Raw genomic sequence first — 24,520 nt, 5'->3', positions numbered from 1 at the left:
GTGTATTGGAAATGGCAATCAGGTTGAACAGTTAAATCCTAACCCTTCAGAATGGATATTGCTATATATGCTTGTTGCGAAAGGAATTTCATTGAGTTACTTTCACTCCAAGTTGAGTTGAGTTGGCATGGTTCTGGCTTTTACCCTTCAGTCAATCTAGGAACATGATGGCTATGAATTTATAAGCACATCCTATACAGTAGTGTTATTCTCCTTACAGTATAGAACTTAGAAACCTACAACTTACAACTTAGTAATTCAGGCATCTCATGAAAAAAAAAAAGCATCACTGTTAAAGTATTTGATTTAAAAAGATTTGTATACTTCTAGACTTTATAACATTGTACTTTTGTAAAGTTTGGGATCATATTACTTACAATCATGACTATTGTTTTATCCTTTGGTAATCAAAAGTTATTACAACCCACCCAGTGGTGCTTTAAATAGTTTATAGACATGTTTGATGTAACTGACTTCAATGTAATGAAAATGAACTCTATCTTGCATGCTCAAAAAAGGATATTTAAATTTCTAAGCAGGAGATCAGTAATTTCATTTGCATGTTCAACAAAAACACACCCACACACACTCCTACAAATCTTTAAACCCTTTAGTTGATGTAGAGTTGTTTTAATGTTAATAAAGCAGCATGTCCACCTTAGTCATCATTAAAATCACTCAATCACAATTATTCAAATGAGAGATGTGCATGGGTAAGCAGTTAAGACTCTTGGTGCTTTGAGCTGTGAGGCTCGGCGGGGGTGGTCACTGGCTGATTGATACCACACATGACGCAGGAAAAATGAACGAGGACTCTTCATCACCTCAAGCATCAATCCAAATTCATAAGCTCTGGCTAGTAAAGATTTAGAATTCCAGGAATATAATTTTCTATGCAAAAGACATGTTTGCATTTGTTTGATGACGGCATCTTCAACAAATATAAGAAATATATATTTTTAAATGTTTTTATAAGTTCATTGGGTTAATGTGTGAAAGAGCAAACTAGCAGTATTCTATATTATCATCTGACAATCAGCAAAACATATCAGTTTGGTTCTTGTCCTAAAGTACTCAACAAAACTATTTTCTGGCAAACCTCAGAATAGATCAAATTATTTAATGGCTATGCTTGTTGTGTATATTTACATAACCATATTTGTAAAGATGAACTATGAAGAGTTTATTTCTGTGTATTCCATGCCACCTAGTGGTAAAAATCAAAATTGACTCTGCAACAACAACCATTAAAAATGTGTTGGCCTTTTTTGGCCAATTCATTTAATTAAAAATTCATATGTCACTTCAATTGCAATGGAAAATTGTATAGGACATTCCCCCCCTAACTTACTAATGCACTCTGTCTTTCACTGTGAAAGGAGGGCAGGGTGGTGACACAGCAGGGAACAATGCTGCCTCACAGCTTCTAGGTCCCAAGTTTGATCCTGGAGTCTAGAATATCCCTGTGGGATTTCGCATGGCTTTGCATGGTACATGTGTTCCAGTTTTCTCCTAATTCCCAACATCATTCCAATGGGTGAACAATCTAAGATAAATTGTGCCTTTGATCATTATATAAATGTGTACACATTACATTCAAAAAGTGCTTTGCCACCTCATTCCTGGAACAGACCCGTTTCACCATGACCCTAACCACAATAAAGCAGTCAGTGAAAGAGACAGGAACTCATATCAGCAGGTCCTGATCAATGCAGTCTGTGTCTGCAGTCACATATTTAATGTACATGAAACAAATCCTAAAAAAAAAAAAAAAAGCAAAACATTGTTATCAGGCAGAGCAGAGGATAATTAAAAGACCAAACATCATGATGGAAGTTCTCATTTGTTTAATATATACAGAAAGACAGGTGCGAGACTGAGAGGAATCATTACATGGATTATAATGAAAGCTTGAATATTACATTTCCCACCCTAGTTTACTGTAATAGACATGCCGATCTTTAAAAAATAAAATTAATAAAACCCAGAAAATTAATATAGATAAACTTAATATAATTTTCAAACTCATTAGATAGAAGCTGCAGCTACAATCTGATTGTGATACTTTACTAAATATGACTGGTAATAGTCACAAGAAGATTCACTCTTAAGAACTCTAAGCTGTGTGTTATTGTGTTACAAGTGTGTTACACACATTGGAAGTTAAACCATCAAAAACATCAGTAATGTTAACAAATCATATTATGCCTAAAAAACTCAGACATTCACAGTCTATCAGGTTTACGCTAATCTCAAGTGATTATTGTAGTAATAGGTTTTAGTTACTGAATTCAGATTAATATCATTTTGAACTGAAAAAGAAAACGATCAATCACACAATGCACATAAACATACATTAAATTATTCCCAACATTCTTTGAAAGTCCGAAAGTCCCACAGTAGCTTCCTCATATGAATGGCCACTTATGTTACGTACATGTTGAAAAAATGCATTTCCTTAAAGATAACAATAATGCTATTATACAAAATAAATATCACCAAACCACTTTCAGAATTTACAGTATGATTGAGACAAAAATATAATTAGTAACTACTTATACAACATGTCCCACATCTTTATTAGAGCAATTTACAGTAGAGCTAAGGACACATATCTGTTGTTCATTCTGTACCCTTGCACAACAGATTTCAAATAAAGTCATATATGACATTAAAGAACAGATGATCAAGCTTTAATTTGCTCGTCTGGACAACTACACTGGGTAAATTACACAGGCATGACAGTTCTTTAATCTTATATGGATTGTGCTACCATGTGTGAAACCAATATAAATAGCTGAAAACATGTGCACAATCATCACCCATATAGTATCATGATTCCACCTGTTGCTATAATCTATGGAGTTTAATTAAATAAGAAAAAAAGCAAAACAATTCTAATTGAATAAAATCTGAAAGAAATCTAAATATATGTATCTGTTGTTCACGAATGATTATAATTTTGATAAATACCAAAAAACTAAACAAAAAGTTAAATAGTTGATATTGAAAAGCATAAACTGAGCAGAAATAATTTACTTTTAATCTAATTTTAAATAGGTCTACAAGAAAGCAACAAAACTGACCTCCGCCAAATAATAACATAACATGTGGCGCATATTTCAGAAAACCTGCAGTTTTAATAGAATTTTATTTCTATCAAATCGCAGTTCCGTTCGCTTGCATTTTCCTCGACTTCAGGTTTGCTCGCTGAATTTCCATTGACTGAACTGTCACCCCTCATACTATATTGCATAGTACTTGGATAATGCACAAAACTCAACTTGCCCTATAACGATGTAAAAAGCAACACTGGACATGCAAGATGCTGTCAATATTAAGTGTACATATGGATAAGTAATAAAAGCAATTCTTTGTTATTCGATACACGGTCAAAAACACTCAGCAACCAGCCAGCACTGGATATCTTAAAGTGCACCAAATTCAAACGTGTGAGATCACGTTATTTGGTAGCTTGCCAAATAATAATGGCGAAGACAGTCACCACTAAGGACAGCACTAAAGCCAGAATACACATCCTCTTGCGTGATTTCCTCTGGAAAGGACAGAAAGAGATGGACGAGTCAATAATGATGGACAATAAAGGATAAAAATAACACTGTCTAATGACAGATTTCTTTGCTGTACCTGGTAGTAGGCAGCACGCTGTAGGTGCTCTGTCCCATGCTCCACGTGCACCACTGAGCTCTCTACGTTAGCCTCTATGCTATCTGTGCGTGACATACACAACAAACGGATCAATGCAAGTTGATAAAAACGCAACAGGACATTTTGTACATGACTGAGGGGTGAACTCACCTATGATATCGCCCTGGTCATGAATCATAACCGCCAGATCTTTGAAAATTTGGTTTACATCCATGATATCTGCCTACAATAACATTAACGGTCAGATTACTTTTGTGCCTTATATCAGATTTTATATTTCGCATTTTTTAGCCTAGTGTAAAATATTTGAATTGTGTAAGGTCAGCTTGGGGTGTTGGGTTATGACGAAGAAGAAGAAGAAAAAAAAAGAGAGACCTCACTGAGCTGCAATTTGTTTAAATACTGCATGATTAAGGATTTTTATTTTGTCCCTCGTCTTAGTGCCATGTCAACTTCTATGGTTATGTTCATGGCTGAAGCTTGGTTTTGTTATACAATTAGACAGAACATTTAAAAAAAAAGATGTTTAAGATCACTTAAAAAAAAAAAAAAAACTTTAGTTACCACGTTTGGGTTTACTTGCTTAAAAACCTTTTCAAGAGTGTCAACAGAATAACACAAGTTTCAAATTAAGGATTTAAAACACAATCCTGCAATACCATTTAGCCTTTTTTTGTGATAGCACTTTGCCTTTCACTATTTTCTGCTACTTTTTATTGCCTGTTTATTTGTTTTTTGGGGGAAAAGAATGAACGCAATATTTGCCTTGTAAGTGTGATGTTCTCTTCAACCAACACACACAAAATAAAACAGCAGCAGCAGCAGTTTAGGGCCAACCAAAGGCACAAAAGGTGAAGGCAGGCATGTGTAGGTTATACTTTTGCTTAATGGTCAATAACCAGTGAGCAATACTAGCCAGCGTTAGCAGCCAGTGATAGTTCTGTTGTGCACAGACCTGGTGAGTTTGAAACATTGCTGGTGGTATTTAACAGAAAAATGATTAAAGGTAATAATAGTATAAAGAGTCGAGTGCTTCAATTTACCTCAAGCAACAAATTGGGGGAAAAAAAATCTGATGACATTTGAGAGGATTTTTTCCATGCTACTGTCAACCTTCTCATACTGTAGTCATAGTTCATTCATTCATTCATTTTCTCCCGCTTATCCGTAATTCGGGTCACGGGGGTGGCAGTCTAAGCAGGCCCCCTCCTGCTGCCCAATCCTCACAGCACCGTCCCTTACGGTCCCTCCTGCAGGTGGTGAGCCCACGGGAAGTGTAGTCATAGTTATGCTTTATAAATGGATGACAGTATGTTGTAGATTGACATGCACTGGATTTTGTTTGTTTGGACTTTATGTGCAATACTAAGCTTCTTTTTAAACCAAGAATCTATATTCATAAAAACAACTAAAAAGTTCATATTAACTGTACATACAGTTGGTTTTTATGCTAGAACAATTTAACTGGCAGACTGTGAAGTAGTGCAATTTACAATTAGACTTCACTCCCCATTTCCCAGGTCAAAAGGGAAACAAAACTGAAGAGAAAACATATCCCGAAACAAATAACGATACCGCATTGTTTTCTTGATAACAGACAAATAAGAGATTTTGCTGAAAAACGGGTAACTTTTTCCTTTGTTTGCAGTATCTAAATGTTATTGGAAACTTACTAAGGTCTCACTCTTTGCCAAAGATAAAGATGTTAGCTAGACTTTAAACTTTAACACTGCATGGTTTCTGTTTATTCTAAAGCTCTATAACTCTAACGGTCACCTCTAGTTGCCGGATGTTGGTTTCTCTCTCTTTGATCAGCTCCAAGTCCTCATATGTGATGGGTTCCTCTTCAACCTGACTCTGGAACAGCCCTGAGTCTTCATTCCTACAGAAGAAGAGCACAACAGTTAATAGTGCCAGCCAGAGATTTCATCTGGCCCATGCATCCTTCGAACACCATTATAAGTTTGCTCCCAATTACACAACATACATTTGGCATCTTGGTATACTGGACATATACATAACTCACTGCAGCCAGAGTGAAAGTAAAAGTTCACCTACTTTTCAAAAGTTACAAGTTGCTCAACTTGGTTGCTTTCTTCAACCTCCAAAGAAAAAAAAAAAAAGATATTGAAAGAGTTATAATAAAAAAAAAATAATAATAATTATTATTATTATTATAAAAGAGTACACAAAATTTTTTTTTGCTACAATACTTTAACTGACAAAGAAACAACATGGTTTGTGTGTTCCACTGAATCATACCAGGAAATGTGAGCCAGCTCGAGCCCTGGCCATGGACTCTCTTTCCCTCTCGGCTGCTCGACGCTGCACCACCTGAAAGTTGTTGAGAGCTGCAGAGAATTCGTTCATCAGCCGGTCCTTCTGGATCCTCTGCTGGCGCTATGTGAAGAACCTGAATGTGTTTAACAGCTCTTAGCTTGAATGAAGGTTTTCTGGTGGGAAAATGAGCTCACCTGTTCTGAAGGAGACTGAGGTAAAGGTAAAGAGCCCAGTTCTTTCAGATGCTTATTGGTCTCTTTGGCGAGCTGATTTGTGTAATGCTGCATCTGCTGACTGAGAACCATATAGATCTATCACAGGTCTGTTAATAAACAAATTTTACCTCAACAGCAGCATGACCAGCATCTAAAAAAGCCCACACTAATTATTTGGTAACAATAAATTAATTTGTTAACCAAGTTAATCTAATGACAGATATATTTTACATCATTTTTGGCAGTTTCCTTTTAAAAGACAAATAAATACATTAAATCATTCTGTGACAGGAATTATGTCCAGTAGGACAGAGGAATGATTCAGAAAGACATTAGAGAAGGGTGACGGATGAATGTGCTTTAACACAAAAAAGGCATGACTCACAGTCTGTCCTGAAGTTCAGGAGTGTCTGGTCTGCTACCAAGCTGGAACAGCATGGATTTGATTTGGCCAGCTAAAAAAAAAAACAAAAAAAAAAAACAACAATTATTAAAATAAATGGACATGGCTACAATAAAAAAAAAAAAAAAAAATCAAACCTGTGTAACAAAAAATCTCAAGTACTATTCTTATGGCTATATTCCAAATCAAATCTTTTTTTTTTTTAAATGCTGAGTAACCTGATGAATGTCCAGAGATTTTAATCCTGTTGAGAGACAACTGAGTAATTATTAAGGAGTGAGTCTCCATGTGGATGAACTGCTTCTTGTTGAAATATTGACTGTAGCACAAGTGATAATAAATAAGACACTTACTGTTGTGTGTTATTTTCTGAATATTAGAGCTGCATGTTTGAAAAAGGTTGCTGAAGTCTCGCGGCTGTGTGCGATACAGCCCCATCTTTCCGGACGACATGATGGAAGCAGAACACAGAGCCCTGCAAAACAGAATTATTATGCCTTGATTATACATGAAGCAAAGAGATATCAGGTGTTCCTTTGTGCATAACGTAGGGCATGTCTGTGCTTCGTATAGAGGCACTATAACTAGTATATCCAAGTACAAATGTTCAAAAAGTTCTGCTTAATTTAGACACGGACACAATGCTGATTTAGAGAAATCTATTTCTAAATCAGGACTATTTTGAATGCCATTATAGTATCCTTTGAAGTGACACAAAGTATTTTTCCAGGACCTAGGTGCCACATGACAACACAAGATGACACAAAACTAACTAGGGCACTAAATATAGTGTGTTCAAACAACACAACACAGTGAAGCAATAAACAGCCCATCCAACCAGCACAGCGTTTAACCAGCACAGCGTTTAACCAGCACAGCGTTCAACCAGCACAGCGTTTAACCAGCACAGCGTTCAACCAGCACAGCGTTTAACCAGCACAGCGTTTAACCAGCACAGCGTTCAACCAGCACAGCGTTCAACCAGCACAGCGTTCAACCAGCACAGCGTTTAACCAGCACAGCGTTCAACCAGCACAGCGTTCAACCAGCACAGCATTCAACCAGCACAGTAAATGTCTGTTTACTTTACAAAAATGTCCATATAATAAGAAATTAAAAAGCATCAAGAAAAATGCAAATGCGAAAATCCCTCTAGGGAAAAAGCCAGACTAAAAATAGTACCCATCCACTTCTCGGTTCCTCCTGATCAGAGATGCCCAAACTAGGGCCCGCAGGCTAAAGGTAGCCTGTGGTTACCTTTGATTTGGTCTGCCATGCCGTTTTTGAGAAGAGGGAAAAAGAATTATTAAAAAAAAAATACAAAATGAATAAAATAAAAAAGGCCACTGAAACAGATCTTCATTTTTTAATAAAATTTTTAAAGTAGGATTAACTAATTTCAATAGTGTTTTTTTTTGTTTTTTAGGCTGCAAAAATTAAAAATATAAATTTAATGCGGAGAATAGAAATGTATTTTACTCAGCCAAATTTGTAAAAAATAAAAAGCAGCTTCAAGTCTCTCAGTAGAGATCAACAATATTACAAGAATATGACTGTACTGATTATAGTTTAAATTAATATCTTATTCTTTCAGCTTCTCCCATTAGGGGTTGCCACAGTGGATCATCCGTCTCCATATTACTCTGTGCTCTACATCTGCCTCTTTCAAATCAACTACCTGCATGTCTTCCCTCACCACATCCATAAACCTCCTCCTTGGTCTTTCTCTTTCCCTCTTTCCTGGTGGCTCCATCCTCAACATTCTCCTACCGATATACCCCATGTCCCTCCTCTGCACATGTCCAAACATCTCAATCGGGACTCTCTCACTTTGTACCAAAAACGTCCTACATGCGCTGTACCTCTAATAAACTCATTTCTAATCCTGTCCATCCTCATCACTCCCAACGCAAACCTCAACATCTTCAGCTCTGCTACCTCCAGCTCCACCTCCTGTCTTTCACTTGATGCCACCATCTCTAAACCATACAACATCACAGGTCTCACCACAGTCCTATAAACTTTCCCTTTCATTCTTGCAGACACTCTTCTATCACAGATCACTCCTGTCACTCTTCTCCATTACTCTGCACTGTTGATCACATGTAGATTTAATTAGTGTATTAGGCATTAAACTGGTATAGTATCTATTGTACTATAATTAGCATTGTTTCTATGTTTGTTAATTGAACTAGAAATCTTTGAAAATTTTATTGTAATAGATATTTAGCTATTTATTTATTAAATTATAAATATTAAGAAAGGATAAATAGAGGGAACCATTCCAACTTTCATTTTCATATAAAGAAAAAGAAAGAAAGCTGCATTTTACTTGTCATATATACATTTAAGCACAGTGAAATTCCTTCTTCGCATATCCCATTGATGATATAAAGCTGGGATCAGACGCAGGGTCAGCCATGATGCAGCGCAACTGGGGTACAGAGGATCTATACTCCAGGGCCCAAGAGTGGCAGCTTAGCGATAAGGAGGCTAATCAGTAACCCATGCTTGATAGTTCTCACCACAGACACCCACGACGGTTCTTTGTTGTTAATATTTACAAATAGATTAATACAATAAATATAAAATTTCTCATGAGCAATTTTTGAAGGGGACAAATAATAGTCAAATTGTACTTATAAAGACACTTGTAAAAAACTTTGCTTTTATCATTTCAAAATTTTTCTCAGGTTTAATAACAAAGCAAAACAAGGAATTAAAAAAAAGGTTTACATTTGTATTTAAAATGAATGAAGACACTTAAGAACAGAATAGAAATTGATTATAAAAATACAGTGGTGTCAGTTCGGATGTAGCACAGTGCTCATTTAGTAAATGCACAGATAAACAATATGCTAATTGTGTGTTAATGGTAAATTAACATTATTCCAAGTCGTCCCAAATAAAACACTGCATGGGAAACGGCTTTGGCGTGTTAGTGTCAGTGCACTATGCTACAAGCTATTGTAAACAAGCTAACGTTCACTAGATAAGTCATATTTTAATAGCTAATAGAGCAGATTCATGGAAAATTACATCGCTAATCAGCATTTTTGCCGCAACTCATTTATGAATGAGTCTGCATCAACTACATTAAAGAGAATCGCTTTATTTAAAGTAAATAAAATACCCTAGTTAATGGAGTTGGACATTATTGAGCTGCAGACACACACCTGACTCGTGTGTGTAGAGTAGGTGAGATGAACTGGCATCCGAGGGTTGTCCCCCTTCCCCCCCCCGGGATTTACGCCCATGGTTAGATCACTTTTTTTTTTCAATGGAAAGCTTATAACGAATGCATTTGCTGAATTTGTGTATAGGAGTACACACCAACAACATTGTTAGGAAGGTTTACGATCTAGCTCGAAGGACCAATTATAAGGGAGTTTCACTATCTGGTGTGCGCTGATCAGGAGATTGTACTCACCCCAGCGTGTCAGTAAAAACACGGGACAGGATTCAGAACACTCAAACTTTACTGGGTCTAGGATTGATCATGGGTGATTCTTGCGGTCAATTGCTAGCTGCTGTTCGGTAGGTTGCACAATGCTGAAAGACCTGCTGTTCAGTGTTCTGGCCTTTTATACTCTTGATGTAAGAGGTAACTTATCATGAGTGGTAAACTGTGTCTGCCTCTAGTGGTGAAGCGTGGAAATACAACTGAATAGGAATCCTTTCCTACATATGCCTACAGGACAAGCCCACAGCCTTATGCCGATCATAATCTACAATATCCCCATATATATATATATATATATATATATATATATATATATATATATATATATATATATATATATATATATATATATATATATATATATATATATATACACATATAGTAGGTACACAAACAGTAACAGAAGAAGTTCTTCAAACTGTACTTATCGAGATAGAGGGAATTCTCAATAGCAAACCTCTAGGTTATGTCTCCTCCAATGTAGCAGACTTGGACCCAATTACCCCAAATCTCCTGCTCATGGGGTAGCCAGACAGCTCTTTACCTCAAGTGACATACTTCGCAGATGAATCCATAGAACGACGTAGATGGAGACAAAGTCAAGTTCTCACTGATCATTTTTGGTCAAGCTTTGTGAGACACTACTTACCTATTCTCCAGCTATGACACAAATGGCATGCAGAGACTAAAACCCTTGCAGTTGGGTCTGTTGTTATGATGCTCGATTCCCAGCTACCACGAGCCCTTTGGTTGATTGAGAGAGTGACAAGGACACCTGGAGCAGATGGACAAGTAAGATCTGCACACGGCCTGTTACCCGTCTCAATAATCTACCAGAGATAGCTGATGAGGACAACACTAAGATAAAACCGACAGATTTGGATTTAGGGACAAATATGCCATGCATATTTATGGGCAGCACTGTAGGAAAGGATTCTCATACAGTTGTATTTCCATGCTTCACCGCTAGAGGCAGACACACAGTTTACCACTCATGAGAAGTTACCTCTGACATCACAGTGCACCTTTCTCCATCAAGAGTATGTCTGTGCATTGTCAAAATAATGTGCTTCGCTAGGGCTGCAACAAACATTTGAAATATAAACTCTTGAGGCATGTGGTTTTCACCCCATTAAATTTCTGGATGGCTCCAGGTCTGATTTCATGTATTTATAAATGGAATAAAAACGATCATTTCGGTAAAATAGAATTTCAGGCCACTTCAACAATTATCTTATTATAACTTAGTTTTTTGAGCATTAAGAACTGTTAACATTTAGATATAGGTAAGTAATTTTCAGCTATGAGCCTCAAAAGTGGGGGTGTGACCCAACAGATTAAATTGTAATATTTATTTACTTGTTTTTTAAAAATTATGAAGGCATAAATAAGGGGAAAGATGCCAACTTTCATTTTCATATAAAGAATAAGAAAGAAAGGCTTTTTACTTATATATACACATTACAGCACAGTGAAATTATTTCTTCGCATATCTCATTGATGTTAGAAAGCTGGGGTCAGATGCAGGGTCAGGATCAGGATTAAGCGCCTTGCTCAAGGGCCCAAGAGTGGCAGGGTGGCGATAATGAGGCTTGAGCGCCTGACCTTCCAGTCAGTAACCCACAGCTATAACCACTGAGCTACCACTTCCCCATAACATATAATATAATAATACACTTTCTTACAGTGCATCATTTACCTTTAAGCCCAGGGCCATCAATCTGGTGATTTTGGGCCATTCATAGGAAACCATTTGGGCACCTCTGCTCTAGATAGTGCCATTATTAATCATTACTGTATAGAGGTATAGAAAACAAAAATCTAATGGTACGAAAATTGTTTTAACTGCAGCTGTGCTGAAAGATGACTGTATGATGACTTGCAGTTTTCATGGCTGCAGCTGCTTATTAACTGCATAATCCTCATGTTTACATCTTAAACATAAAGCAGCAAACAAACACTCCTTCTGTTGAACCTGCTCTTGAATTCTGAGTAATGAAAAGCCTGGTCATGTGCTTATTTCCCCACGCTACAGCTTTCTGTCTTAAAGTAGTGCTCATGCACTTTACAGTCTCTCTAATGGACGCGGGCTTTGCTGACGCTCTGGGACGCAGCAGTGCAACCGGAACTGTTAAACTACACACTGCGTTTCAGTCGGAGCATTAAACAACATTACCGCCATGAGTCTCAAATAAATTATATAGCGTCTTGCATGGGGCAAAGGTTCACCAAAATGACATTTGTTGCAAATGTTTATTTTCGATGTTATTCGGATATACATTTTTATGGAGTTTCTGCGAGCTTCAAAATACCCAAACCTGTCAAAATAGGCGTTTCACATACTGGTGTATGGGTCGGTTCTATTTGTTAACCGTCAGTAGAAGCGGGTATGTAATATATATATATATATATATATATATATATATATATATATATATATATATATATATATACACACACTGCCTTGTGTTAGTATTATTGTTAGTGTTATTTGCGGCTAAAATGGACTGTTTAAGATGGACTGTTTATAATGGTCTGGAGGAGGCTAAGTACAGGACACATCCGCTTTCTCTGAATAGCACTCATGTGGTACAAGCTAATGTTTACATACGATTCTCACCACCGGCCGTTACAAATTCCTGGACTGTCCTATTATAAATACCGCATTGGATGCTACGTCTGACTTATTACGGGTATTATATAGGCTAGCGGTAATAAACTGTTTACTTACGGCCCGTCAGTGTAATCCTGTGCTCTTCTGTCGTTCCGCGATGTTGCTGTGGAGACCCAACAGTCCGCGCGCGCGTCAAGCCGCTCCCATTTAATCCGGCCTCGATTTTAAACCGGGGGGCGGGGGCGGGCGGGTGTGTGTGTGTGTGTGTGTGTGTGTGTGTGTGTGTGTCACACACAAAAGACCCCCTTGTTGTACCCCATTCTCTGTTACCCCAAATTTATCACGAAGAGATTTCAAGAAGCATCTATCTATCTATCTATCTATCTATCTATCTATCTATCTATCTATCTATCTATCTATCTATCTATCTATCTATCTATCTATCTATCTATCTATCCTTCATTGACTTTGCATAGTACAGGCACCACTTATTATACGTATGCAGTGTATATGTATGATTAATTTATAGTGTATATAATTATACATATACAGTGTGTATATACAGTGTTCTAATGGTGGATTTCAGTAGAGCAATGTTAGATGGAAAAAACCTGCTGGTTCTGGTGTGTATGCTCCTGTATGTGTATCTTCTTGATGGAAGCGGTCGGTCTCTCTCTCTCTCTCTCTCTCTCTCACACACACACACACACACACACACACACACACACACACACACACACACATATATATATATATATATATATAGAGAGAGAGAGAGAGAGAGAGAGAGAGAGAGAGAGAGAGAGAGTCCTTCCATCAAGAAAGAGAGAGAGAGAGAAACTTGATTGCAGTGAGGGTGTGTGTGTCCCATGACTTTCACATGATTCCAGCGTTACTCACATGACTACTCAAAGCAATAAGAAAGAAAAGTAGAAAAGAATAAAGGATTACTGTGGCCTAATTTTCAAAGTGTGGATCATTATAGTCCAGACTAACACTCACATCAACCTTTCATTATTTGCTTATGGCTACAAATAATTCAAGTGATAACATATTATAACCCAGTAACCACTGCTGACCACTGACTGAAGAGATGAGACTGTTTTGAACTTATAATAAGAAATTTAAACCTTCTTTAAACCTACTGTTTTTATCATATACTTTTTTTCAGTCTGTCTGATGTTAATACATAACGTCATCAGTTCTCAACGTAGATGGAAAAAAAAGGATCAATGTAGATAAATAGCTTGCCTTTATGAGATAATGTCTTTATCCCTGGAGCTGCTGGTGGTGATTAGGTGCCTTCAGCTAAATTATTTAAATACATGTGTTTGGATGAGCTGCAGTAGAGAATCTGCTACAGGTGCTGGTTTATGTTCAGTCAAACCAGCTACAGAAAAAAAAAGAAAAAAAAAAAAAATATATATATGTTTATTTATTTTTTTTTGTGTGTAGTTAAATTTTATAAATTTGTATGTATAGCATTAGTAATTAATCTTTCTTTATACCAATTGCTTAAGCATGATGCACATCGTGTATCTGCATATGCAAATACAGACATACTATATGCAGTAATTAATTAAGTAAAAAATTTTTTGCTGTATTTCACAAAGCAGGTTGTCAGTTTCAAACATCAGTCGATGCTTTGTCGTTTTGCAGTCACACACATTTGAGCCAGTTACACTACTTTCCAACTCACTATGTGCACATGTCTGAGGAATGTAAGAGTAATCACAATGATTTTAGCATTCATAAGCTTAAGGTAACTGACTAACTGCGGTCATTTCAGATGAACTGTTAGAGAAACTCCAGAAACATTATGGTGTGGTGTGCGTTTGTGTGGTGTGATTGTGCTTCACATTGTATACCAAAATCTTTACAGTAGTATAAATTATTTGCTTTTGGTAGACACAAGATCTTTATCTTGTATTATATATATATATATATATATAGACAGGGGGAGTGGTGGCTCCAGCGGTTAAGGCGCTGGGTTGCAGATCGGAAGGTCTGGGGTTCAAGCCCCGGTATCGCCAAGCTGCCACTCTTGGGCCCTTGAGCAAGGCCCTTAACCCTCTATGCTCCGGGGGTCCCTTACGAGGGAAATATCAAGGTCCGTGACGTCGGAGTGACGTGGGGCCGCCTTCCCGTGGGCTCACCACCTGCAGGAGGGACCGTAAGGGACGGTGCTGTGAGGATTGGGCAGCAGTCGAAGGCGGGGGCCTGCTTAGACTGCTGCCCCCGCGACCCGAATTACGGATAAGCGGAAGAAAATGAATGAATGAATATATACATACATACATACAGTGAGGAAATAAGTATTTGAACACCCTGCTATTTTGCAAGTTCTCCCACTTAGAAATCATGGAGGGGTCTGAAATTGTAATCGTAGGTTGACAATTCCTACTATTTATTTGTATGATACAGCTGCAAATTAGTATTTGAACACCTGAGAAAGTCAATGTTAATATTTGGTACAGTAGCCTTTGTTTGCAATTACAGAGGTCAAACGTTTCCTGTAGTTTCTCACCAGGTTTGCACACACTGCAGGAGGGATTTTGGCCCACTCCTCCACACAGATCTTCTCTAGATCAGTCAGGTTTCTGGCATGTCGCTAAGAAACACGGAGTTTGAGCTCCCTCAAAAGATTCTCTATTGGGTTTAGGTCTGGAGACTGGCTAGGCCACGCCAGAACCTTGATATGCTTCTTACAGAGCCACTCCTTGGTTATCCTGGCTGTGTGCTTCGGGTCATTGTCATGTTGGAAGACCCAGCCTCGACCCATCTTCAATGCTCTAACTGAGGGAAGGCGGTTGTTCCCCAAAATCTCGCAATACATGGCCCCGGTCATCCTCTCCTTAATACAGTGCAGTCGCCCTGTCCCATGTGCAGAAAAACACCCCCAAAGCATGATGCTACCACCCCCATGCTTCCCAGTAGGAATGGTGTTCTTGGGATGGTACTCATCATTCTTCTTCCTCCAAACACGTTTAGTGGAATTATGACCCAAAAGTTTTATTTTGGTCTCATCTGACCACATGACTTTCTTCCATGACTCCTCTGGATCATCCAAATGGTCATTGGCAAACTTAAGACGTGCCTGGACATGTGCTGGTTTAAGCAGGGGAACCTTCCATGTCATGCATGATTTGAAACCATGACGTCTTAGTGTATTACCAACAGTAACCTTGGAAACGGTGGTCCCAGCTCTTTTCAGGTCATTGACCAGCTCCTCCCGTGTAGTTCTGGGCTGATTTCTCACCTTCCTTAGGATCATTGAGTCCCCACGAGGTGAGATCTTGCATGGAGCCCCAGTCCGAGGGAGATTGACAGTCAAATTTTAGCTTCTTGCATTTTCTAATGATTGCTCCAACAGTGGACCTTTTTTCACCAAGCTGCTTGGCAATTTCCCCGTAGCCCTTTCCAGCCTTGTGGAGGTGTACAATTTTGTCTCTAGTGTCTTTGGACAGCTCTTTGGTCTTGGCCATGTTAGTAGTTGGATTCTTACTAATTGTATGGGGTGGACAGGTGTCTTTATGCAGCTAACGACCTCAAACAGGTGCATCTAATTTAGGATAATAAATGTAGTGGAGGTGGACATTTTAAAGGCAGACTAACAGGTCTTTGAGGGTCAGAATTCTAGCTGATAGACAGGTGTTCAAATACTTATTTGCAGCTGTATCATACAAATAAATAGTTTAAAAATCATATATTGTGATTTCTGGAATTATTTTTTTTTTAGATTATGTCTCTCACAGTGGACATGCACCTACGATGACAATTTCAGACCCCTCCATGATTTCTAAGTGGGAGAACTTGCAAAATAGCAGGGTGTTCAAATACTTATTTTCCTCACTGTATATATATATATATATATATATATATATATATATATATATATATATATGGAACAATTCACTTATGCATTTATTTGCATTATATTTGCATAATATTTAATTATGTAGATACATATTTGGTGGATTATTTATCCTTTGGATACACAGCTGAAATTGTTCAGGGATCATAGGAGTTGCAAAATTTATAGCCTGTTTAATAGAGAAGCTCCAATTGTTGAAAGTGTAAATATACTAGCCAAATATTTGTATGTCAGAGGATTTTAGTGTTTGTGTGATGCTTTTGAATATGATATAAAATCAAAGTGTTCTGCCTCTTATATTCTTGAAATGATCAATAATTGTATGGCTGCTGAATGTGCTTTTAAGCTCTAAGCAGCTTTTCTCATTGTATTACAGTCAATATCAACTAACATGCCTATTCATGTAGTTTTTGAATATGTGCTCATGTATAAACAAAGTATATTCATATATTATTATAGTAACCACAGAGGCCCAACAATGAACTTTCATCATGGTCTAATGTATCTCTGTAGGCTTACAGCATCTTTCATAAATAACCAAGGCCTGGATCCCCACCAGAGATTCACTGGTTTAAATTAATTCAAAATATGAATGTATTTATTACAAACCCCACTTTGAAATGTATGCTCTTTAACAAATAAATATCTAAATTCAGTTCATAGGTAGTACAAGTAAGAGGTTCTGAAAACAATTACTGTAGCTAGAAATAGCAACACCTCAAACTCACACACTATTGGAAGCCAATAACATACCCTTACCCATAAACCATAACGGACACATTCATATATATGTAGGTTTCATAGCAAGTATTACAAAAAATGAATCTATTACGCATATGCTCTAACAGACGTAAAAAAAAAAAAAAGAAAGAAAAACATGCAAGGTACTTTCAGTCACTCTTCAACATCAAACCACTGTCTTAAGTTAATCAGCTGCTCATCATACTAGTGATAAATGATCTTGCCACAGATTAATCAACTGTGGTAAATTAACTGTGGGGAATAAACTGGAGCAGCGGTGTCCAATCTTATCCAGAAAGAACCAGTATGGGTGCAGGTTTTCATTTCAGCCACGTAGAAGCCACACATGCTTGTCTATAGCCAGCCAGGAGCAACTAATAAACTGGAATCAGGCGTAACTCATGCTTGATTTGAATGAAAACATGCACCCACACTGGTCCTTTGCAGATAAGATTGGACACCCCTGCTCTGGAGGTATTTGGAGACAATTAGCTGCAAAAGCAAAGAAAGAGGAGCCATCATGACAATGATAAAAGTATATTACTTACAAAAAAAAAACAAACAAACAACATTTTTGGACATATTTTTCATAGGAACATTAACAGAACAGTGTAGAAATAAATTCTATATCAATTCACACAATGATCTGTTTGAATGTTTGTGTGTACCATGTGAACGATTCTTATTGTGTTACAATAATGGCAATAATAGTGACAATGCAAAAGCCATTTGGTGTAAACACATACTTTGATCTAACAAACAGCAATTTCTGTTTGACAATCATTTATCATGATCAACAGACAATGTGGTCACCACCATACTAAAATCTGGGGGGTTATTATTAAACTTAACCAAACACTGCTGCCTCAAATGAACCAAATGTATGGGGAGATTGAGTCATAAGAAAGAAACAATTTAATGTGTTAAAATTATTTAGTGTGTCCAAGTTGTGTAGCCTTTAAATTAAAAAACAATGAAAAGAATCAGGCGGAAAAATGAAAATAGAACAGCTTCTGTGGTCTGTATCCTTTCAAGAGCTGCACAAGTTTGTTATCTCCATGTTTCAGATATCTGTTAAACTCGCTCCTAATTCCAAGAACACTGGAAAAATGGATTAAAACAGCTTCAGTTCCAAAATCAGGATTTTCACACTGAATCCTCTGAAGGGACCAAATTAGTCCTATGTCACCACCAGAGGATCCACAGTCTATCTACTCATTCTATGAGTAATCAGGAGGGTATTTAGAAGAGTCAGGAAATTCAAAAGCAGGCCAATGGCAGTCTATAAAGGCATCATAGAGCTCCTCACTGTCCATCATGAACTGTCTGTTTGCTTCTGCTACATCCAGGTTCAATCCGGGGTCTGAAGGAAAGAAGCCAATTAAGAACATGAATTTGAAATGATTGGTCCTTTCACACAACTGATGTCACACACTTACCTTCAAGCCCACCATCTTCACATGTGTCCTCAGAAGCCTAAAATGTCAAAATATAAAATGTACATATTAATATCCAAGAGAAATTACATTTGTAATTTGAGGTAACCTTGGAAAAGAGAACCTACCTGATCATAACAGTTATATGAACTGTGGCCTGCAGTCTCATCATATCCCCAATTTGTGTAGCAGTTAGGGCAGTTCTGATAGTACTGGTTGTGGACACACAAGTATGGCTGAGAGCCGTTGAAGTCACAGTACTGGTTGTTGTTACAGGTGTATGGCTGAGAGCTGGCGAGATCAAAATACCCACTCTCGTTTCTGCGACAACGACATTGACATTGCTTACATGTCTGTTCAGTATTCAATTGCAAAAACACTGGTCACAGGCAAAATATCTAGTAAAAAGTTAGACATCTGACTAGACCACAATGACAGTGATGACAGAACAAAACACTGATGTGTTTGGAAAAGAGTTCATTCATGCAAAAGTATAATTATACCTTCTGCCAAACCAAACGTAAATGAGCTATATATTACAACAGAAGAGATTCAGTTAGGCCCAGAAATATTTGGACAGTGACACACTCATAATTTGGGCTATGGATGCTACATCGGATTTGAAATGAAACAACTGAGATGCAATTGAAGGGTAGACTTTCAGGTTTAATTAGAGGGGTTGAACAAAAATATCTTCGGAAACATTTAGGAATTGCAAGCATTTTAATAGAGTTACCTCATTTCTGGGGCTCAAAAGTAATTGGACAAATTAACATTACCGTAAATAAAATGTCCATTTTTAAAATTTTGTGGAGAATTCTTTGGAGGCAATCCTTTGGACTGCCTGAAGTCTTAAACCCATGGACATCACCAAAACGCAGGGTTTCCTCCATTGTAATGCTTTGCCAGGCCTTTACTGCAGCTGCTTCAGTTGTTGCTTGTTTGTGGGTCTTCCTGCCATAAGTTTGTCTTAAGCAAGTAAAATGCAGGCGATTGACTTGGACATTGCAGGATATTCCACTTCTTTGCCTTAAAAAAAACTCCTGGGTTGTTTATGCAGTATGTTTTGGGTCATTGTCTATCTGTACCCTGAAGCGCCGTCCAATCAACTTTGCAGCATTTGGCTGAATCTGAGCAGAAATTATATCCCTATACACTTTAGAATTCATCCGGCTGCTCATGTCTTCTGTCACATTATCAACAAACACTAGTGGACCGGTGCCAGTGAAAGCCATATATGCCCATGCCATCACTCTGCCTCTACCATGTTTTATAGAGGTTGTAGTGTTCTGTGGATCATAAGATGTTCCAAGCCTTCTCCATACTTACATTTTCCCCATCATTCTGGTACAGGTTAATCTTAGTTTCATCTGTCTAAAGAATGCTGTTACAGCACTGGGCCGGCTTCTTTAGATGTTTTTTTTTTTGTCAAAGTCTAATCCAGCCTTTCTATTTTTGATGCTGATTAATGGCTTGCACCTTGTGGTGAACCCTCTGTATTTACTCCCATGAAGTCCTGCAGAGTGTTCTTCACGTCAGTGGATGTTGCGAAGGGTTTCTCCCTTCACCATGAAAAGGATCCTGCGATCATCCACCACTGTTGTCTTCTGTGGACATCCAGGCCTTTTTAAAGTTCCTGAGCTCACCAGTAAAAAAATGTTCTTCTTCTCAGAATGTACCAAACTGTTGATTTGGCCACTCCTAACATTTCTGCTATCTTTCTGCTTGATTTTTTCTGTGAAATAGCTCTTGAGGCAATTGTCCGATTACTTTTGGTCCTTAGGAAAAAGAGGCAGCTACATATTAAGGAGCTTTAATTCCTAAACTCTTCTTCCAATTTTGATGTGAATACCCCTTAAATTACAGCACTGTAAGCACATTAATTATATAACCATTTTGAATATCTTTTGGTAAACAACTAAAACGTGTTACTGTCCAAATATTTCTGCGTCTAACTGCATATGTGATGCATATGTGATATATATATATATATTACACACACACACACCGGTATATACATACATCACACATACAGTTAGACGCAGATCACAAAATTCAGTACACCCTCACATTTTAACAACCACTTTACTATATCTTCTTAAGGGACAATACTATATTGTATATCAGGGGTCACCAACGTGGTGCCCGTGTGCACCAGGTAGCTCGCAAGGACCACACGAGTAGCCCGCGAGCCTTTTCTAAAAATAGCTGTTTCCTACTTTGTTAAATCATTGTTTATAATTATTATGAGAAATCATTAACATGATCAGTGTCTTCACATAGATGAAGATCATTAATTATTATTAATAACATAAAAGGTAAATTAAGCAAATTTATTATTTCAGATCAAACTGAAAACTGTGTGTCTCAAACTGGTAGCCCTTCACATTAATTGGTACCCAAGAAGTAGTTCTCAGTTTCAAAAAGGTTGGTAACCCCTGTTGTATATGTTACTACAATTACCTCTCTCACTCACTCACTAATATATAATATATATATATATATATATGAATTCTGCTTAACTACTGCAGACAACAACTATAAGTGTTAAGCCGATACACAGCATTGCATATTTTCTATATACTTTGTACTATGAACAAAGGTAAGTAGCCAAAGAGAAAAGCAAGCAATGTCTACCTGTTATCTCCATGCTTTCCGGTACCTGCAGTTTTTAGCTTGAATCTTCTGGGCTAAGGAATAGGAAAAAAATAAAATATAAAATAAATATTAATAAATATAAAGCTTTCACAAATGAACAGGAGATGACATTTCAAGACAAAACTATGAATCTCCAGAGACAGCGGCTTAATCATTCAAGTTCAAAAGAACCACATTTAACAAATATGTGGGTTGCAAAACTCTAAACCATTTCCGTATTGTTCATATTGTGAACATATCGTGGAAATGCTTTGTGGTCAATGTGAGTATATCACTGCAAGTATGACTTCAGACTTGCCAAAGAGAATATGTTGGATTTTTTTTTTTTTGCAAAATCTCTAATATAATCCACAGCCTTGAGAATTGTCTTTCACCTTACAATCAAAATTTAATTTTCTGTGCTGCAAATGAGTTCAAATTTAAGAACTGTCAGACTCCCACTGTTTGACTCTTAGGCACATGAGGAAATTCCTTCTATTCTCAAACAACTTTTTTCTTTGTCCAAATGTTTGCTTGTTATTACAGTTCCACTTGTTTGCTTGCATATACTGTATTGACCAAAATCCTAGGAATTAATTCTCTTATTTTGGCACTCAATTTAAATAATCAAGCTGTCTAAACTGAATCTCTAGAAAAGTGGAATAAGAACATTAAATCAGCTTTGATTAAACTGTAATTATCCATGTACATAAATCAGTTTTTTTTTTTTTTTTTTAAGATTTACATAGAGAAAGCAGCACACAAGAGATACACAATTACTAATATAAAATTAATACAAATAAACAAATGGTCATTCCGAACATTTCACAGCACATTTCTATTCACCACCAATTTTACCACTGTCCTCTGAATATTAACTAAATGTATGTGGAAAATGGAAATATGTTCATTTGACCAATTTGTGCACTTGCCCCAAGTTATTGCCATAAAGTTCTAAGAACTCAATTAACTACAACGTCAAATACCACAATATTAAACTTTTTTCCCCCCACTGGAGATAAGTGGCCTAATCAAAACTAGCCTGAGATCAAGTCCTGTCCATCATGACAATACCTTTACATACATACATATACACACACACACACACACTATATTATATTATATTATATTATATTATAATATACAGTGTTGTGCTCGTTACAAAAAAATAGTAACTAGTTACAGTTACTAGTTACTTCATTCAAAAAGTAACTTAGTTTGTTGATTACTTACACCAAAAATTAATAGGTTACTGTTAAAAGTTACTTTTTTAAAGAACGTTCTTTAAATGTTCCCATTAATGCCCTTTTATGCGTTATGGTCTATACAAACACAACACTGACTTAAACACAACACTATTTTATTTAGGTCAGACCAGCACAAACTGAATATATCACAAGGATTTCTGAAATAAATAACAAAACAAGCTGAATAATATATTCACAATCAAAAACTAAAGTGGCTTCTGCTGTTGTGTTGAGCTCTTAAACATGTTCCTTTCACAGCTGAAGTATGAAAACTATCAACAATCTACAGCAGAACTAACGCGTTACTGCCCAACACTGAATATATACATACATACATACATACATACATACATACGTATATATACATACATACATACATACATACATACATATATATATGAGAGAGAGAGAGAGAGAGAGAGAGAGAGAGAGAGAGATGGTTTGCCAAGGTTAGAGTTGGCCTGCACAAAACCCTGATCTCAACCCACCAGAGGATCTTTTAGATAAACTGACTGCACCGAGGCCCTGACATGAGTCTGACCTCACTAATGCTCTTGCACCTGAATGAGCACAAATCCCTACCGTAATGCTCCAAACTCTGGCTGAAAGCCTTTTATAGCACATATTATAATTAATGCCTAGAATTCTGGAATTGTTTGTCACCAAGCACATATGGGTCTTGCAAAGATGTCCACACACGTCTGGTGAAATAGTTTATTATCTAAAATTGGAGAAAAAGACAAGTGAACTACCGGCATGGATCTTGGTAGAAGTTTTCCATTAACTTTTCGGAGACATCGCTCTGCTGCGGCTTTATCTGGCAGCTCCACAAAGCAATAACCAACAGCAGACCTGCAATTCAGTCACCAATATATTCACACTGCAGAAGAATATGTACATAGATCCAATAAAAACGGTTCACTTTTGAACGAAATAAATATATTAAAACCTTTTGTTATACTTAAGCCAGGATAGTGTGTGTAATCTGCAAACTTACTTGTTGGCTTTGTTTCGGATAATCTTTACACTGACCACAAGCTCTCCCATGGTGGCAAAGGCACGGGTGACAAAGTTTTCATCCATGTAGGGATCAACCTTTTCACAGTAAAAGAAGAGTGTTAAAACAACCTGCCTGGGATTTTACTACACAAACATCAACAACTGGTTACCTGAGCTCATATGTCCTACCGACCAAAATCTCACTTCTCTTTTAAGAAACTACAGTAACTCCAATTAGAGATCAACAAGTTCTTATAGATCTAGTAATAAAAACATCTTTTGATGCTTTAACACACTTACATTGCCCATCCACAAGCAGCTCATGACTACCAGGTGTTTGGGTGATATGTACAGGAAGAATTCACGTTTTAGCGACACTTCTTCTTCTTCTTCTGTCCCAGTTGACAACCAAGTTGTCGCCTACTGACCCCTAGAGGACAAAATGAGAGTGACGACAATAAAAAAAAACTTGATTCTTGCTGATCCAACGTACAAAGGATAAAAAATCGCAACATTTTAGACCTACATCCATCACCTACGTTCTTCTTCTATCAGCAAACGCAGACGTAAATAATTTCGGTACGCTGTGAACAGTGCAGTTTGACGAGGAATTCATTGGCAATTGCGTGTTCAACTCAGGCGCATGCGTGAAGAGGCTGAAACGGGTTGCCAGGTCCACGCATGATATGAAACTTCTGTAAATTCTGTAAAACTCGGAATATATATGGTTAATTGTATTTAATCTCAAAGTGAAGGCGCATAAAAGCTAACAATCAGTGTATTAGGGATACATTATGTGTACTACTGACATTATAGGAGGCTGGTGAAGGAATGGCGGGTCTAATATTCCTGCACTGTTGCATTATATATTACCTGCATCTAGCAAGATATGGTGTAAAAGGCTTAAAAAAAACTCTGAAGTCTCTTTAAATGGGATTTTTG

General features: G+C 37.2%; 2 protein-coding genes across 6 annotated transcripts; both read right to left on the bottom strand.

The window, feature by feature from the left end:
• Positions 1 to 1,832: 1,832 nt before the first annotated feature.
• On the bottom strand, positions 1,833 to 12,889 carry stx12l (syntaxin 12, like). 3 transcript variants are annotated; one of them, XM_083544857.1, is made up of 10 exons: positions 12,767 to 12,889; positions 6,921 to 7,043; positions 6,550 to 6,619; positions 6,144 to 6,243; positions 5,932 to 6,069; positions 5,728 to 5,771; positions 5,446 to 5,551; positions 3,820 to 3,892; positions 3,649 to 3,731; positions 1,833 to 3,556 (listed from the first exon to the last, which is right to left on the bottom strand). In XM_083544857.1, the coding sequence occupies exons 2-10, from the start codon at positions 7,018 to 7,020 to the stop codon at positions 3,464 to 3,466; spliced, it is 807 nt and encodes a 268-aa protein (XP_083400983.1). In that variant the 5' UTR covers positions 7,021 to 7,043; positions 12,767 to 12,889; the 3' UTR covers positions 1,833 to 3,463. The 3 variants fall into 3 exon arrangements, with proteins under 3 accessions (XP_083400983.1, XP_083400984.1, XP_083400982.1); XM_083544858.1 differs by having other exon boundaries at positions 6,921 to 7,035; positions 12,762 to 12,870; XM_083544856.1 differs by having other exon boundaries at positions 12,762 to 12,849.
• Positions 12,890 to 17,094: 4,205 nt separating this feature from the next.
• LOC310732084 (tRNA selenocysteine 1-associated protein 1-like) lies at positions 17,095 to 24,252 on the bottom strand. Of its 3 annotated transcripts, none has more exons than XM_083552373.1 (8): positions 24,105 to 24,252; positions 23,879 to 24,008; positions 23,577 to 23,674; positions 23,332 to 23,431; positions 21,333 to 21,385; positions 18,824 to 18,986; positions 18,699 to 18,735; positions 17,095 to 18,622 (listed from the first exon to the last, which is right to left on the bottom strand). In XM_083552373.1, the coding sequence occupies exons 2-8, from the start codon at positions 23,900 to 23,902 to the stop codon at positions 18,480 to 18,482; spliced, it is 618 nt and encodes a 205-aa protein (XP_083408499.1). In that variant the 5' UTR covers positions 23,903 to 24,008; positions 24,105 to 24,252; the 3' UTR covers positions 17,095 to 18,479. The 3 variants fall into 3 exon arrangements, with proteins under 3 accessions (XP_083408499.1, XP_083408497.1, XP_083408498.1); XM_083552371.1 differs by having other exon boundaries at positions 18,824 to 19,016; positions 24,105 to 24,251; XM_083552372.1 differs by having other exon boundaries at positions 18,824 to 19,016; positions 24,118 to 24,242.
• Positions 24,253 to 24,520: the final 268 nt, after the last annotated feature.

This window comes from Silurus aristotelis (genome assembly GCF_946808225.1).
Source record: "Silurus aristotelis genome assembly, chromosome: 1".
Classification (NCBI taxonomy): domain Eukaryota; kingdom Metazoa; phylum Chordata; class Actinopteri; order Siluriformes; family Siluridae; genus Silurus; species Silurus aristotelis.
Note: the sequence above shows the minus strand (reverse complement) of the source record. Positions and strands in the feature narration are given on the sequence as shown.

Coding starts and splice junctions, on each gene's coding strand:
- stx12l (XM_083544857.1), bottom strand. CDS start 7,020: ATGTCGTCCGGAAAGATGGGGCTGTATCGCACACAGCCGCGAGACTTC. Junction 3,893..5,445: donor CCAACATCCGGCAACTAGAG/GTGACCGTTAGA, acceptor ATGTTATTGTAG/GCAGATATCATGGATGTAAA. Junction 3,732..3,819: donor TGACCAGGGCGATATCATAG/GTGAGTTCACCC, acceptor TGTCACGCACAG/ATAGCATAGAGGCTAACGTA.
- LOC310732084 (XM_083552371.1), bottom strand. CDS start 23,902: ATGAGCTGCTTGTGGATGGGCAAT. Junction 23,432..23,576: donor ATCCGAAACAAAGCCAACAA/GTAAGTTTGCAG, acceptor ACTGAATTGCAG/GTCTGCTGTTGGTTATTGCT. Junction 18,623..18,698: donor TGAAGATGGTGGGCTTGAAG/GTAAGTGTGTGA, acceptor TCTTTCCTTCAG/ACCCCGGATTGAACCTGGAT.